The following is a 15858-nucleotide window of genomic DNA, read 5'->3' on the forward strand; positions in this document are numbered from 1 at the left end:
ATGATGAGACAGAGTACCGGGCTGTGGTCGACTCCTTTGTCACGTGAGCAGAATCATCTGCAGCTCAATCCAGGGGGTCAGTGTGGACATTGTGGAGGACTATAAATACCTTGGAGTACACATTGACAATAAACTGGACTGGGCTACAAACACCACAGCACTTTACAGGAAGGGCCAGAGTCGTCTCTATTTTTTGAGGCGACTGAGGTCCTTCAACATCTGCCAGAAAATGCTGAGGATTTTCGACGAGTCTGTTGTGGCCAGTGCGATCCTCTATGCTGTTGCATGCTGGGGGAGCAGGCTGAGGGTCGCAGATGCCAACAGACTCGATAAACTGATCCGTAAGGCCAGTAATGTTGTGGGGATGGAGCTGGACTCCCTCAAGGTGGTGTCGGAGAGGCGGATGTTGTCCAAGATAAAGACAATGTTGGATAACACCTCCCACCCACTCCATGACATGCTGGTCAGTCACAGGAGCACGCTCAGTGAGAGACTGAGATTACCCATAATGCACCACTGAACAACACAGGAAATCATTCCTGCCTGTGGCTCCCTGTACAACTCCTCCACCTAACACACTGTTTAGTGCAACAGCTACACCCTTCTTGCACTTGTTCTTTTTCAGCTATTTATTAATAAGTGACTTTTATGTATATATATATATGCCTGTATATATAGTGCTATTCTTAGTTAGTGTATTGTCTGTCTTTGTTAATGTTTGTTTATAATGGAGCACTGTAACAAAAAATAATTTCCCCCAGGGATCAATAAAGTATTGATTCTGATTAACATGCGATCATGTCCTTTCATTATTTAGCTGTCTGCGTACATTTTCGTATGTTTTTAGAACTCACCTGTTTAAATTGTAATAAGGCAATATTAGGGGCGTGGCCTCATTGAGTGACAGGTGGATGGTTAAACTCTGCTAATTTTAGGCCCCAAACCGGACATCTGGACCGTGTTTGTGCTGTTGGAGCATTTTTAATGACATTATCTGACCAGTAGCACGGCTCTTTTTATATACACCCCGTCTCTGATGTAGATTATTCTCTTTGGCAGGTTCTTCAGGTTGGCTCAGTTGGCCACAAAGAAACAGAAACTTTGCATGTTGAAGACACTTTGATGACATTTAATGCTGAGGCAGTACAGACACAGTGAACTAAAAGCGCCACGTCCTTCTTCATCACCACCACCATGAAACAAAGAGACAAAGACAGAGAGACAGTTAGCAGCTGAGCGTCCTGCAGGACTTCAGGTCACTTCAGAGATAATACTGATTGATCAGTCAGGTTACAGATTGTATTATGCTGTTTATATACTGATTATTATTATTGTTAGAATAACAGAATGAGTAATTCAGAAGCTGTTTAATACACATTAACGGAGCAGTCCCTCACTTCAGGACCCCCAGTCTTTACTGCACAGACATGTTAGCAACGATCAGCATCTGTTAGTATTAGTTAGCAGCTCAGCAGCCTGCTTACTGTTTATCAGGATGACTGATGTACCCGTATTAATAGTGACTAAACAGTATGTGCATCACATTATAGTTGAAAATAATGAAAACCTCCTAATCTAACTTCTTAGAGGTGTTCGGTGTCCACGTTAGATTTAGTCTGTCGCGGTCTACAGCAGGCTAACAGTTTCCCCTCGGCTTCAGCCTCTGTGCTAAACTATGCTAACATCATAGGTTGGATTGAATTAAATTCCTCGTCTTTACCCATCTCTGAGACGGGAACGTGAGGTTTCTGAAAATGCTGCGTTGTTCTTTAAATCTGAGGACAGAAGACCCAGAACGGTTTCCTGAGGAACGCCACACCCACTGGGAGGTTTCCTGAAGTGGTGGATCGGTCCTTTAATATTTTTTGCTACAGGGAGTTAATAGTTAACACTATTAAAGTCCACATGATTGTTTAGGGTCCAGGTCTAGTGTTCAGGTCCAGATCCGGGTCCAGAATTTCATCTGGCTCTTGTTCTGTCCAGGGACACAGAGGACTACAGATCTCATTCAGCAGTTACAAACAAGAAAAAGTTGTGGTCCAGGTCTTTACAGGGTTCAGGAGCCTGTTAATGATGTCACCATCAGTCAGCCAGAGCTATGCCTGAACACAGAGACGTGGACAGGAAGTCTGGATTCAGGTGCTCTGGTTCAGTTCAGGCTGATTTGTTTGCTTCCACGTCTTCTAGTTTCCCTCTACTAGGAAAAAACAAACAAACACGAGAATCTCTAATTCAAGAGTGGGATCCAGACCAGGATCGAGACCCAGATTCAGACCCGGATGTGTTCAGTTTGTAGAAAATCTGGTAGAATAAATGATGGTTAAAGATCAGATTCACTCCCCTCCGAAACAGGAAACACTATATGAAGACTTCCTGTGTCCATAAAAGGTCCTACATCTCTCAGCAACTGGAATGGTGCTGTTGCTGGAGGGCAGTAACCGTGACAACCAGCCTCAGGACTTGTTGTCATCGTAGAGGTCGAGCGAAGCCTGTATATCCGGAAGCTCCATCTCACAGATGACGCTGCGAGGAGACATGGAGTTCCTGCTGAAGAAGCGACCGCCGCCTGGAAGGACAGAAGAACGTCCATCAGAGTTAATTCACTCAGCAGCAGATGCAGACGCATAACTCTTTACTTTTCAGTTTTACTTTGGTTGCTGGATAACGTTGCTCAGTTGCACTGTAAACTTGTTGCTCTACATCCACATGAAGTTGTCTTTTACTTGCCTAGAACATTTATTTGCAGTGACAGTGAATTACAGATGTTGTCTTTACTCTGTTGTCGTGTCACTTACTGGTCACGGCGATAGTGATATCGGCAGGTGTTCTGGGCGTGGCCTCAGAGTGGGTGGGGCTGAGTGGCTCGAGGCTGATGGATGGCTGGTTGTTGTCACTAAGGGGCGCCCTCTGGCTGCCAGGTGCCTGACTGGCACCGAGACGATCCACATCCAACACAACGCTGTCCACACAGGGAACACTGGTCTGAGGACAGACAGAGGCAGTCACTCCCAGGTATAATTCAGACACACCTGATGTCTTATAGATGGAAATTTTCTTCTTCAGAAACACTGCGTTGCATCATTGATGCAGCCTGCACTTTTATTTCCAGGGCTTAACAAAGGGAAAAGTTCTGTGTCTAAATACATATTTAAGCAAGAATATTTCCTATAATTGATCAAACTAAAACAGACAAATGCACGAATTCCAGTGTTCTACCATCCATCCATCATCCATGCATCCATCCATCCATCGTCTCCTTCTTTACACTTCAGATACTTAACAAGTCTGAGTTATAATTGACAGTGCAAACCAAAGTCTTGGGACTGAGTGGCCTGTAATAACAAGCCAGATACCCCAAATTCCTGAAACAACATCACAGAGCGTCGCAAGAGATGCTGTCAAACACATTCTCAAAGCCCACAAAGCACACATGGAAAAGCTATTGTACACTCTCAAATATCCCTAAAAGGATAAAAAAACAAAAAAAACAAACCACGTTGCTCTTCTTCAATCCAAATGTCATTTCGACTCTCCTGACTTCCTGTTGTAGCTGATGAGTGGGATAAATAAACGTGCACATATGCAGTTTGTCCCATTTCAGTTAGAGAAAGGCTTACTGGTTTTTTGCAGTTTTATTGGACAAAGCATCACAACTTTGATGCTTTTAAAAGCAATGTGCTTTTTACAATAAAAATATTTACGTTTGCTCATGAATACAGCTTTACTGTAAATGCAAATGATATTTGTCAGCCTACAAAGATGAATTTTGAGTTTTTGATTAGACAGTAGGTATTCAGTGAAGTAACGCTGTGTGCAGACAGCAGATTGCTACAGTCTGAATATTGGTTCAACGCAGTGAATCACAAGAACTTAATCGATGCAAAGCAGGAATGGAAAACTGAACCTTTGCTAGCAAAGCTGCAGCTTCACATGGAGCAGTCTGGACCAGCTTTATCTTTTCTTAAAAGAACAACAGGTTGTTCTCAGAGTTTGTCAAAGAGCGTTTGGTGGACTCTGTCATGCTAAAAAGAAACATTTTAGATAGTGCCTCTTCAGGTGGACTGATGACACTGCAGGAGATCTGGAGCTCCAGCTGAAAAATAAAGCGGACGCTAGCTCTGGACGAGAGCTGCGATGTCTGTGACGCCGCCCAGGTGAAGGATAACCAAAGAGCTCAAGACTGTGAGGAGCTGGCAGCAATGCACTCAGTGAAAGGACTGCAGGGAGGAACGTGATCATGCAGGTGTGTTTGTAGAGTCGGGGGCTGGAACGGAATAAACTGGCAGGTGTTCAAAATGTCAAATCTAAAAATCAGCAATGCTGAAGACTGGTGCTGTTTTTATTTTTTTGTCCCAGAGAGGAGAACTGTCCACACGTCAGGAGACATTAACTCTCTTTGGAGAAAAACTTTCTCAGTGATGAAACAGTGACAATCACACATCTGCTATCCTTCACATTTCCACCTCAGACATTGACCTTAATGTTCAAGCCCAGAACTGATGAGATTTTTCTCCCTGAACAAGACAAAGAGCTCAGAAATGCAGACAAAGTCATTCAACTACAAGCAAAACGTGGATAAAGTTAAAAGTCTTTAACATTTAGTAGAAAAATGCACATAAATGCAAACAGTGAGGAAATGTTGGTCTCTTTACCTACCTCACATTTCTGTTACCTCACTGTAAAATCTACCCTATCAGCAGAAAGACATCGAAATAATACCGAGTTCAGCTGCAACCATCCGCAACAGACCCAGTTTCTCACGTTAGCCAAGCTTGGTGTACGGTGAGGGCACGTCAGCCTGGTGTGAACGCTGGTTTGGATTACAACACATCTGGGTGTCTCTGTCTTTGTGTGTCAAACATGCCCATGTGTCAGCGAGGACTCACCGTGATGCCGAGAGCTTTGAGGATGTTCAGTTTGCACATGGGGCAGGTGCAGTGCTCCTTCAGCCAGGGGTCCACGCATGCTTTATGAAAGACGTGTCTGCAAAGACACAGGCGTGTTATCAAAAAACATCACGCTACGTGTTATCAGCACGACATTAGACATAGTAGACAGAACGAGGAAGAGTTCATAAAACACTTAATTACAGAGCCAGACTGGTTTGAGACTGGAGAGCCTGCAGTAACAAGGTCAGACTCACTTGCAGGGCAGAATTCGAACCACATCGTTCAGCTGGTACACTTCGATGCACACCGCACAGTGGTTTGACTCTGTGTCCTACACACACACACACACACACACACACAGAGGAAACAGGTCAGAGCTTTGCAGTGATGTTGTCTCTGCTGGTTCTGATAGTGGAGGGGTGGGGAACTCCAGGCCTCGAGGGCTGTATCCTGCAGGTTTTAGATGTGTCATTGATCCAACACAGCTGGCTTAAATGGCTAAATGACCTCCTCAAAATGTGTTGAAGTTCTCCAGAGGCCTGGTAATGAACTAATCATGTGATTCAGGTGTGCTGACCCAGGGTGAGATCTAAAACCTGCAGGACACCCACTCTCGAGGACTAACGTTCCCTACCCCTGTGATAGTGGCTTGCAGTCTTTCTGATTTATGTTTCTCCTCTGAACAACATCATTGCTGTTTCATCTGAACGTCAGCGACACGTTAACCAAACGGCTGTGAGGAAACCAGATGTTCACATGCTGCATTCAAAGAACGAGGATGTGAAGGATCCGGACGCTGAGCTCATTGTCTATGAACGAGTGAGGTGGAAACTTCATCGAGCAAAAACCTTTCTCAGACAGTTCTGCTCCAGCAGCTCTCTTTCCACGTGTTACAGCTCTGCAGAGGCCATCACACGCTGCCTGAAAGCTCACGTAAATTTAACCTTCTGGGTTTCGGAGCCTCATTCACGGGTCCTACATCACATGTGAAGGAGAAACAGCCAACACATGTGCTCACCTTGTCTCCTTTTTTCACCGTCCTCGTCTTCAGCTTTCCGATGGCTTTCTTCGCTGCATCTCCAAGACGATGCTGACAGAGTGAGAGGACAGAGTGTTAGAGTCACAAACATTTCCAGGATTTCAGTTTTGATTCTTTGTGAAATGTGTTCTGATCCGAGTCACACGACTAAACAAACTTCATCTTTACCAAGTCAGTCAGTGAACCTCTGAGCTAATGTGTTCTTCTGAAGCTACCTGGACTCAGAGTCTGCTCTTCTACAGAAAGACTGACTTTCATTGGCCCTTTGAAGAAGCTGCTTAAAGATCAGGCAGGAAACACCAAAAAAAGAGGAACATCTAAGTAACAGCTGTAAATGTGTGTCAAATGAAGAATGCTTTCATGAAGCGCACCGTGAAGGAAACTGCTGGTTTCCAAACAAACACGGCTCGGGTTTGGAAACACCAACACGGCAGGCAGGGCCATGTTGGAGGTGGAAAACGAATCAAACTATATGAACAAAAGTCCCAGAAGAACATCGGGGGAGCAGAACATGAGAAGAGGGGCGGTCAGCTGGTACAGAAATAGAGTAAAGAAGAAAGTTAACCCTTCAGAGGGCTGATTGATCAGTCCTCGCAGGAAATACTGATGAGGTGAAGGAAGGATCTCAAAGTGACAACAGGAAGTGTCTGAAGGAGGTTTCTCCAGCTGGACTGAGTGAGATCAGGGCGATCGATCGCTGAAGAGCCCGACAGACTGTTTATCAGACCGTGTTTCTCTCTCCGCTCAGGAGCAGAAATCCTGGAAGCTCAGAGTCTTCACAGGAGGAGGAGGACAACACTCACATCAGCGGATATCACAGACTCGGGTACCTGAATGCAGCATCAGCCCGCGGCTAACGTGTTACCTGGCTGCGGTCGCGAGTGCTCGTGTAGCGGATCTTCTGGATGAAGTGAAAGATGAGCCAAGCTGACGAAATGATCATGAGGATGATGAAGGAGATGGAGACGAAGACCAGCGAGCCTCGGTTGATGTTCTTGGTGGGCCCGCGCTGACCAACGACCACGGAGACCAGAACCGTCATGTTCCGCTCAAGGTGGGCCAGGATCTCTTTACCGTACGCCTCTGTGATCATCACCGCCACGATGTCACCCGTGCCTGCAAACAGAATCAGAAACAGGGTGGCAGCAGGGACGGGGACGCCGTGTTAACAGTCATACAGTAAAGTGTACTGGGTGTACTGGCTTTAATGGGTTGACCACACGGTACAAGTTTAAAAGTGTTTGCAAAAACAAAAGCGTGTGTATCATGAGCGCTTAAACACAGCAGTTACTCTGGTGACGGTCTCTGCTCAGACGCTTCAGATCATTTAAACACTGCGTCGCAGTTCTTCTGTTAAAAACTGCTCGATGTTCGTTAAACCCAGACTCCAGGTCAGATTATCGAATCAGCCCAACATAACACTGTGAACCCTGATCTCAGACCAGCTGAAATCTGAGTGTTGGATTTGTATTGTTTATCATTTATGCTTAGAAATATCTACTTATATATGCTTAGAGTTTTATAATTAGTTTTAGATTGGTAGAGGTTTGATCCTTAACAGTCTGCAGAGACATTGTGTGCATTCCAGAGTGTTCTGGCTTTCACACCCACATTCTGGGAGCATGGGTGAAGGCATACCTTCTCTTATTGTTTTATGGTAGGATAAACGTAGCTATATCTGTTTTAGTCTAAGTGCCTTTTGTTTAGATGAACTGCTGGACTTCCAGACCAGCAGGGTTAGGGAAGTCTTTATGGGGTCACACTCTGACCACACACACACACACACACTTACACAACGCATAGGCAAGGTACTCTTTGTTTGTATGTAGACGTCATATGTTAATGAACCTATGTATATTCATGTAACCTCAATAAAAGAGCAGTGTTACGGGGGAGCAGATGAGAGCAACTGGGGTCAAGCGAAGGAACGGCGTTTGTCCAGTTCTCTCCCGTGCACGAGAAACATGAAGAACTTCGCCTACTCGTGTCTTGCTTTGCTGTGTAATTAAATTGTCCTTAACATTCCAGCAAATAGGTTTATGCTACAAACCTATCACTGAGCTCATACAAAAGACCAGGATGTTCAGAAGGCAGCACGCGTCACGCCGATCAACTCGGTGCACACGTGACCAGCACGGTTGGCTCTAATTTATTTTTACACCACCCAACAATCGAGATAAATAATCTGATCTTAACATGGAGTACTTCCTGTTTGTGTTTCTAAAACTCTAATTGGACGTCAGCTTTGTAATTTGTTTCTTTGTCTGTTGATCTCTTCATGCTGATGTTGTTCCCCATCATCACCTCGCTCTGTCCCACACACAGAGTGTGAGGTCACAGTGACCTCAGCCTCGAATGACACGTTGATCTATATTTAGACTGAACATCGACTCCACCCCCCGCCCGGCAGTCGTCACTTACCTGAACATCTCTGAGGGACAATGCTGCAGCACAAACCAGCGTCAGACTTTAATGAACAGAAACACTCTGATGTGAGTCCATCCTGCGATCAATAAATCAATACGCTAGGATCAGTGACCCCAGCATGCCATCACATTGTGGCGCACGAGCTTGAGCTATGAACTCAAACAGCAGAAATTTTGTTTTGCTGATATCACTGTAGGCGCCCTGACACCTGGACACCAGCGTCCTTGTTGCCGCCATGGCGTCTTTTTTTACACGCAGACATGGCTGTGCTCTGATGAGGGGGCGGAGGGCTACGCCAACACCAACCAGCTCCAGATAAGTGAAGCCATCACTGCAGCACCAAAGCCTGCAGTTCCTCTAACGTCCACCAGAGGGACCACAGTGAGTCGTTAAAGCTTTGCCGCTCTTTGGTCTCTGTAGCCAAAAGTACGGCGATTCTGTACTGAAGTACAAGTACTGATACTGGCGTTACAAAATACTCTGATAAAAGTTGAAGTCAAAGTGAAAGTGTACGAGCTCTGTACTCAACTACTTTGCCTCCACGCCTGGCTCAATAATCATGTCCAGGCTGTGACCAGCTGAGCTGACCTGCTGCTGCAGCTCTTTGTGGATGTACACAACTGAACAGGATGTAACCCAATGCTTCCAGTCCCCACACCAACAGTACACAGTTTATACAAAGTTAGCATGAAGGTGGGATTTAATGACTGAATCTAAGCATCATCAGCTTAGCTTCATCTCTGCTAAAACTCATGTAAGCTAACTCTGATCACCACAGCCACTGTGTGCTGTCCAACACGGAGCTTTACTGTAAATTCACCAACTAAGCCGTTTATCATTCACCAAACTGCAGAAAAGTTTCATGCAGCCTCTGACTCACACGTCAGCTCAGTTTGTTTTGCAGGACATAAGACAGAAATATAACATCCCATCACACAGAGCTGTAAGTGAGCATCCTTCCCTTTAACTCTAAGCTCTCTTCTTCCTCTCCTGTCTTTCTTCCCTGAGTGAAGTTAGCTCTCCCTGTGAAATCTGCAGCTGCAACACATTATGAGTCAAACTGCACACAAACAGTTTGTGTGCTGATGTTTGTTGATGTGATAGAAACATTTAGTTTGAAGTCAAAAGTTATCTGAAAAATAAATACTCAAGTAAAGCACAGATATGCAGAAGTACAGTGAGGAAGTACGAATACTTTGATACTTCCCTGCTCTGTCTGCAGCTACTCCAGTTTAGCAAAGCTAGCTAGCTTTAGCTCATAGCTCTGCACACACTCGTCTAAATGTGGAGGTGCTTCACATACCAGAGGGTGGAGAATACGTCCATCTTTGCAGTGTGTAGCTAACTCTCAGGTAAACGTTTCACCTGTTCAGATGAGTAATATGCTTGTGTGTGTGAACCGCTCGTCTCTGATTGGCTCGTGCGGCGAGCGCTCTGACCTTCGTGTCCCATCTTGACGGTGTCCACTGGGGAGTTGTTGTAGATGAGGACGGCCGTGGCGTTGTACGCAGCTGCCTTCAAGATCTTCTCCTTAAAGGTGCAGTTACCTCTCTGCATCAACGCCACCCAGTGGACGCTGCGGGGCGGGACCTGGAAGTGAGTGTTTGGGTCGCATCCCTGCCGGTCGACCACTGAGGAGAGGAAACCAAAGTCAGTTTAATGAAGTGTAACTAAAACGACTCAAAGGTGAGCTGCTCAACATTCGATCAATAACTCGTCTTTAATCGAGTGAATTTTCCCAGATCAAACAACGATGATCAATAAAAACACTGAGACTTCAGATTAATCAATACATAAACAATAATAACAAGAACAAAGCTGGCTGCTGATCCGCGTGTCATCAGTTAAAACACATTAAACCCCCAAACAGGCATGTCGACACATTACGGGTCAATCACTTCAGATGTTCATGTGAAGCTGATGAAAACAACAAAAATCAGCTGATCTGTGGGCTCAGACCCACGTGTGGTCCCCCCCTGCTGGGTCAACTTCAGACTTTTTGAGGTTTTCCCAGGTTTTCAGTTAATTTGATTTTCTGGGAGTTGATTACGTGAGTCGAATGTCATGAAACTCCTCAAAGGAGTGAATCTGAAAGTCGGCCTGCTGCAGAGGATCATGGGAGTTAGCTGACAGCCCACCTGTGTGAGTCCAGTCCTCGTGGGACAGAGCACGCTATAGGCTGGTTTAAATCAGCTGACCAGACTTTACACACATGGGCAGACAAGAAGATGACATTTTGTAACACTTATAGTACCTCATTGATTTTAACAGAACCAAGGAGATGTGCAGCAGCTGTACCGTGAACTTTGAACTCAGCTCAGGTTTCACTAGCAGGTGCTCCAACAAGCTTTTCTTTGTGTTATAGAGCAGTACGATATGACCAAAAATATTTATCATGATATACATTCAAAAATTTGCGATAACGATATAACTGACAATATAACTGACAATATAATTGACACGAGACAAAATACTTTACAACTCCTCAACTTTATTAGTGCAACCCCCCCCCCCCCCCAAAAAAAAATCAATATTAATTGATTAACAAAATTAACAAAATATATTTTCACTTACACAAGCAGCTTTTTTAAGTGCATTAAAGTTATATAAAAATTTAACAGTGCAAATGCAAATTCCTTGCTGACAGTTTAACCAAAAGGCATTTCCAGTGGAAACCGCCCGACATATCCTCAGCATAACCATGTAGAATATCCACAAAACTTAAAAAGAGGTTATACACACACAATACGGTAATATTATGTTGAAGCACAGTACGTATCACTCCGCCAGGCTCCTGCCTTTGATAGCCGTAATGCTCCGACAATCCATCAAGCGGTGTGACAGATTTTTGAGCGCCGTGTACATAAAATCGTTTCGAGGTCAGTAAACACAACCAGAATTCATACATAAGGCACACGGGATTATAAGGGACACTAGATTTTCAGAGAAATCAAAGGATTGATTTTAAGTGTGCCGAAGGCCCGCTAGCATGCGCAACCAAAAATAGTGCTTTGTTGTGTATCTGAGGGATGAAAGCTAAACCAGTTCCACACCACTGAAGTTGCAGCATTTTTACAAACCAGTTCTGCTTCATCCGTTTCATTCAACGCTAGAACTTTCGCTCTTCTCATTCTGCGTCACTGTCATGTGCGTATGTAAACAAAGGGACTGCGCACGCGCGTTTTACCCATATTCTATCGCGATATTTCATTTTCTTATCGTTGCCTAACATTACACCGGTGTTACCGTGAACGGTATGATATAGCCCAGCCCTACTGTGTTATTGTCTTTATTGTGGAACGGCTGCATTCAGCTGCTGCTGTGGTTTGAGCTGGAAAAACACTGAACTCAGTTATTTTACTTTGTTACACGTCTGATTCATCACAGTTATAGTGACATGAAGGTCTGTGTGTGTGAGTCTGTGTGTGTGTTGGCGCTCCATCCAGCAGCTGCAGTGTCCTTGGACCATCTGACTGTAATCTGACACTTCGGAGCAGACTCTCCGACCTTCAGCAGCCAGAAAACCTCTGCAGTGTCTCACACACACGTGCACATACACACGCATGCATGCACACGCACGCACACACGCACAATCCACTTCATCAGCTGCTTCCTAGTGTTCATGGGAGCAGCTGATGGAGTGGATGGTGTGTGTGTGTTTTTGTTGACAGTGAATGTTGGTGTGTGTCACTGAATTTGGCTGATTACTCTGACGGCAAAGAAAACCACAAATCAGCTTCTCTTAAACTCACACCTTTTTCTGAAACAAAGAGATAATCAGAGTAACTTCCAGGATCCTCCATCAGTGGGTTAGGCCACATCCACCTTTTCTCTTTTTCTCCTGAACAGCTTTGATGCGTTGCTCATACCGAGGCTCTGAGCTAGCTTTACATTTGGCCTCTTTTCCTGTGTTCACCTGAATGAGGGTGTTTTTAATTGCTTCCTGTCAGTGTGGACAAGCAGCACCTGAAAACTCCTCACCTGTCTTCAGCGCACACAGCCTTCAGAGGAAGCTGTTGTACCTCTGATATCTGCATTTTGGTCGCTACTCATGCCTGGTGGTGACAGGTGGGGGTAGGGACAAACACTGTTGGGCTGGGCCATATCATACCATTCACGGTAATACCGGTGTAATGTTAGGCAATGATAAGAAAATGAAATATCGCGATATTTCATTTTCATGGGTAAAACGCGCATGCACATGGCGGATAAAGCATGGCGGAGAATGAGAAGAGCGAAAGTGGATCGTTGAATGAAACAGATGAACCATAATTTGTTTGTAAAAATGCTGCAACCTCCGTGGTTTGGAACAGGTTTAGCTTTCGTCCGTCACACACATACACAGCAAAGCACTATTTTTGGTAGAGCATGCTAGCGGGCCGTCGTTATTACCGAACTGATTTTATGTACACGGCGCTCAAAAATGTTTTAGTACGACTTTGCTAAGCTACGTAGCCGCATCGCTCGGCTTGTCGGAGCATTACGGCTATCGTAGGCAGGAGCCTCGCGGAGTGATATGTACTGTGCTTCAACATAATATTACCGTATTGTGTGTGTATAACCTCTTCTTACGTTTTGTGGATATTATACATGGTTATGCTGAGGATATGTCGGCCCGTTTCCACTGGAAGTGCCTTTTGGTTAATCTGTCAGCAAGGAATTTGTATTTGCACTGTTACATTTCTATATAACATTAATGCACATAAAAACAGCTGCTTGTTCAAGTAAAATACATGGATGGGGTTTTTTGCACTAATAAAGTTGCAGAGTTGTAAAGTATTCTGTCTCGCGTCGATTATACCGTCAGTTATATCGTTATCGCAAATTTTCACATATATATTGGGATAAACATTTTTAGCCATATCACCCTGCCCTAATACACTGGCAGGTAACTAAACAGCTACACCTTCACACCCAGCTCAGTCTGCACCACCTTAGACCAGTACAGCATCCACATCACACCACATTACTCCTTCTGTCAATCTCCTGTTCCCCTGTAGTGACCGAACTCCTTGAGCCAGGAACCCTTGCCAAACTCTGCCTTCCACCTTTGTGGCTGAGAACCAAGTGCACTTACACTCCCCCTTAAGAAGCTGAATGTTAGCCTTCTTTATCCAAACGTGTGCCTGGGATCATCGTCCTATTGGAACACCCAACTGTGTCCAAGCTTCGACCGAGTAGCTGTTGATGAGAATATTGAGGTGTTCCTCCTGTACCTGAACCACTGACAGCCCAGACCATGAAGCTACCACCACCATGCCTCAGTCGTACAGAGTCCTTACGCTTGAAAGCCTCCAAAATCCAAAATGTGTGCTGTACAATTATTCCACCATGGAGGCAGAACACCCACAGACTCATGTCCACAATGAATGGATGAACTTCTGATAACAGCCAGCTACAAAACACGGCTTGTGTTTGATCAGCTGGTCCTCCCATTTGATCAAAGAACCTGATTTAAATTATATCTTTAGTCTATAAAAAAATAACAGAAAGCTCAGAGATGATCTGGACCTTCAGCCAATCGTCTACTGTTCACTGAAGCCTCATCAGAAATGTCTCCGTGATGGACGGCTGTTAGGAAGACGTTCTTAATGAAGGGAAATGGGAAAATGACGAGAACTGGACTGAAGACCAGAGGAACAGGTCTGCTGGACAGATGGATCCACATCATGGTCAGTGTGTACGAGGAGGTCAGGAGGTGGTCCGACTGTCTGCAGCTATCTGTGAGGCACGGTGGAGGTCATGGTTTCAGCTGCAGGTCAGTCAGTGGTGTTGGAGATTTTTGATAAACTCATGAATTATGAAAAGTGCCATGAACAGTATCGGTCATGGATGGACCTCCCCAGAGCCTGGAGCTCAGCATCACTGAAGCATTGTGGGGTCATCCTGACAGAGGACACAACAAGGCAGAAACATCCAGACAGCTTTGAATGTCCTTGAAGAACCTCTCCTGAAGATCCTGCTCAGAGAGCTGAAGGATGAAGCTGCTCACACCAAATATTCACTTTATTCACTCGTTACAAAAGTAAATTCAGTTTTTGCCTCGTTTACTGTGTTTCCATGTATTTTCCTACAAAACATAACCAAATGAGGGCTGACTCTGACCAGAAATATGTGGAAACGTCCACTCAGCATTCATTTTACTGACACTGCAGGTGACAGGTGTGTGTGCTCAGATACCTCCGTGATGCGGTGCAGGTGCGACGATCACACCCCTGGTGTCGACCTTGGGGGAGTTCTGTCCATACTTCCCGTCATCGCTGCTAATCACATGGATGGCGTTTCCTCGCCCGTCCAGCACCGTCGCATTCACTGTAGCGCTCACCGACTCCTCCACCACCATGTTTGTGTCAGAGCGCCCTGCTGACACAGAGCGAGCCTGCACCGGGACCAGGACCAGGACCGGGACCAGGACCAGGACCGGCGGGAGGGGTAGACGGGTCCGCATCCTCACAGCGTCTCCTGGTCACATCCAAACTGTGAGAAAGAGAAACAAAGTTTATGAGCAGGGCAGCAGCAACGGCTCGGGAGCTTCCTCTGCTTTAGGAAACAGGAAGTCCTCAGCACTGTGGATTTATCATTTATCACCGTGAACGAGACGCGGGCTCTCACCTGTCACTGAGAGTCTGTCCTCCAGATGTTGGTCTCTTTGTTTACATTAATCCTCCGGATGCTGTTTCCCGGTTGGCTCTCCAGAAGATGATGTGTTATTCCTCTTTTGTCCTCCAGATGATCCTTTGTCTCCAGATGTGAGCTCGTGTTCGTTAATCTCTGGGTTCAGGCTGGAAGGTGCAGCTCGGACATCTGGAAGGTCGGAGCATCAGCAGCAGGCCAACATCTGGTGTTTGCATCCCGGAGCCTCGCGCTGGTTGGAGCCCGGATGGTAGCTCGGAGGTCGGGGCAGAATAGCTCGTTTTCAGCGGACTGCAGCCGCCTGCGGTTCCGTTAACAGTGACTGAGCCTCCGCCGTCTGCCGCCAGTTGCAGGCAGACACACCGGCAGGCTCCCGCTCACCGCGCTCCCCCGGAGGTTCGGTGAAATGCTCGTGAGAGGATTTGGCTCGTGCTCGGTGTTTTTTCCGGTTTGCCGCCGGTGAAAGCTGCGCTCTGCGGAGGATCGAGCCCCGTCTCCGTCTCTCCGATCAGCGAGAACTGCGCAGGCGCACACTGAGGGGCCCGGGCTTCATGTTTTGTAGCTGAGATTTGGATCAGCTGTCGCGATACCTGCAGAGAGGCGGAGCTAATAGTAACAACGACGACGATATCGGCTGTATCCCAATTCAGGGTCTGCAGCCTTTTTTTTTTTTTTTTAAAAATATAAAACTTTATTAAGAATACAATCAGAACAAAATTAACATATGCCAGGGGGTGTAATACAAAGAATTACAAACATTCAAATAATTTGTAATTACTACAAATAGTAATAGTTTTCATAGCCTTTTTGTTAAGTGACCCACTAATCAATTGTATGTAACATAAAACATCATTATAGTAATGTTTAAAA

At 45.5% G+C, this 15858-nt stretch overlaps 1 protein-coding gene across 1 annotated transcript; it reads right to left on the bottom strand.

The window, feature by feature from the left end:
* Positions 1–1106: 1106 nt before the first annotated feature.
* Positions 1107–15506, bottom strand: rnf130 (ring finger protein 130). Its single transcript, XM_006781910.3, has 9 exons — positions 14968–15506; positions 14536–14832; positions 9795–9986; positions 6794–7044; positions 5908–5979; positions 5144–5220; positions 4887–4983; positions 2796–2982; positions 1107–2566 (listed from the first exon to the last, which is right to left on the bottom strand). The coding sequence occupies exons 2-9, from the start codon at positions 14801–14803 to the stop codon at positions 2454–2456; spliced, it is 1257 nt and encodes a 418-aa protein (XP_006781973.1). The 5' UTR covers positions 14804–14832; positions 14968–15506; the 3' UTR covers positions 1107–2453.
* Between the last annotated feature and the right edge of the window lie 352 nt (positions 15507–15858).

Source organism: Neolamprologus brichardi, chromosome 2 (assembly GCF_056152115.1).
Source record: "Neolamprologus brichardi isolate AB-2024 chromosome 2, ASM5615211v1, whole genome shotgun sequence".
NCBI lineage: Eukaryota > Metazoa > Chordata > Actinopteri > Cichliformes > Cichlidae > Neolamprologus > Neolamprologus brichardi.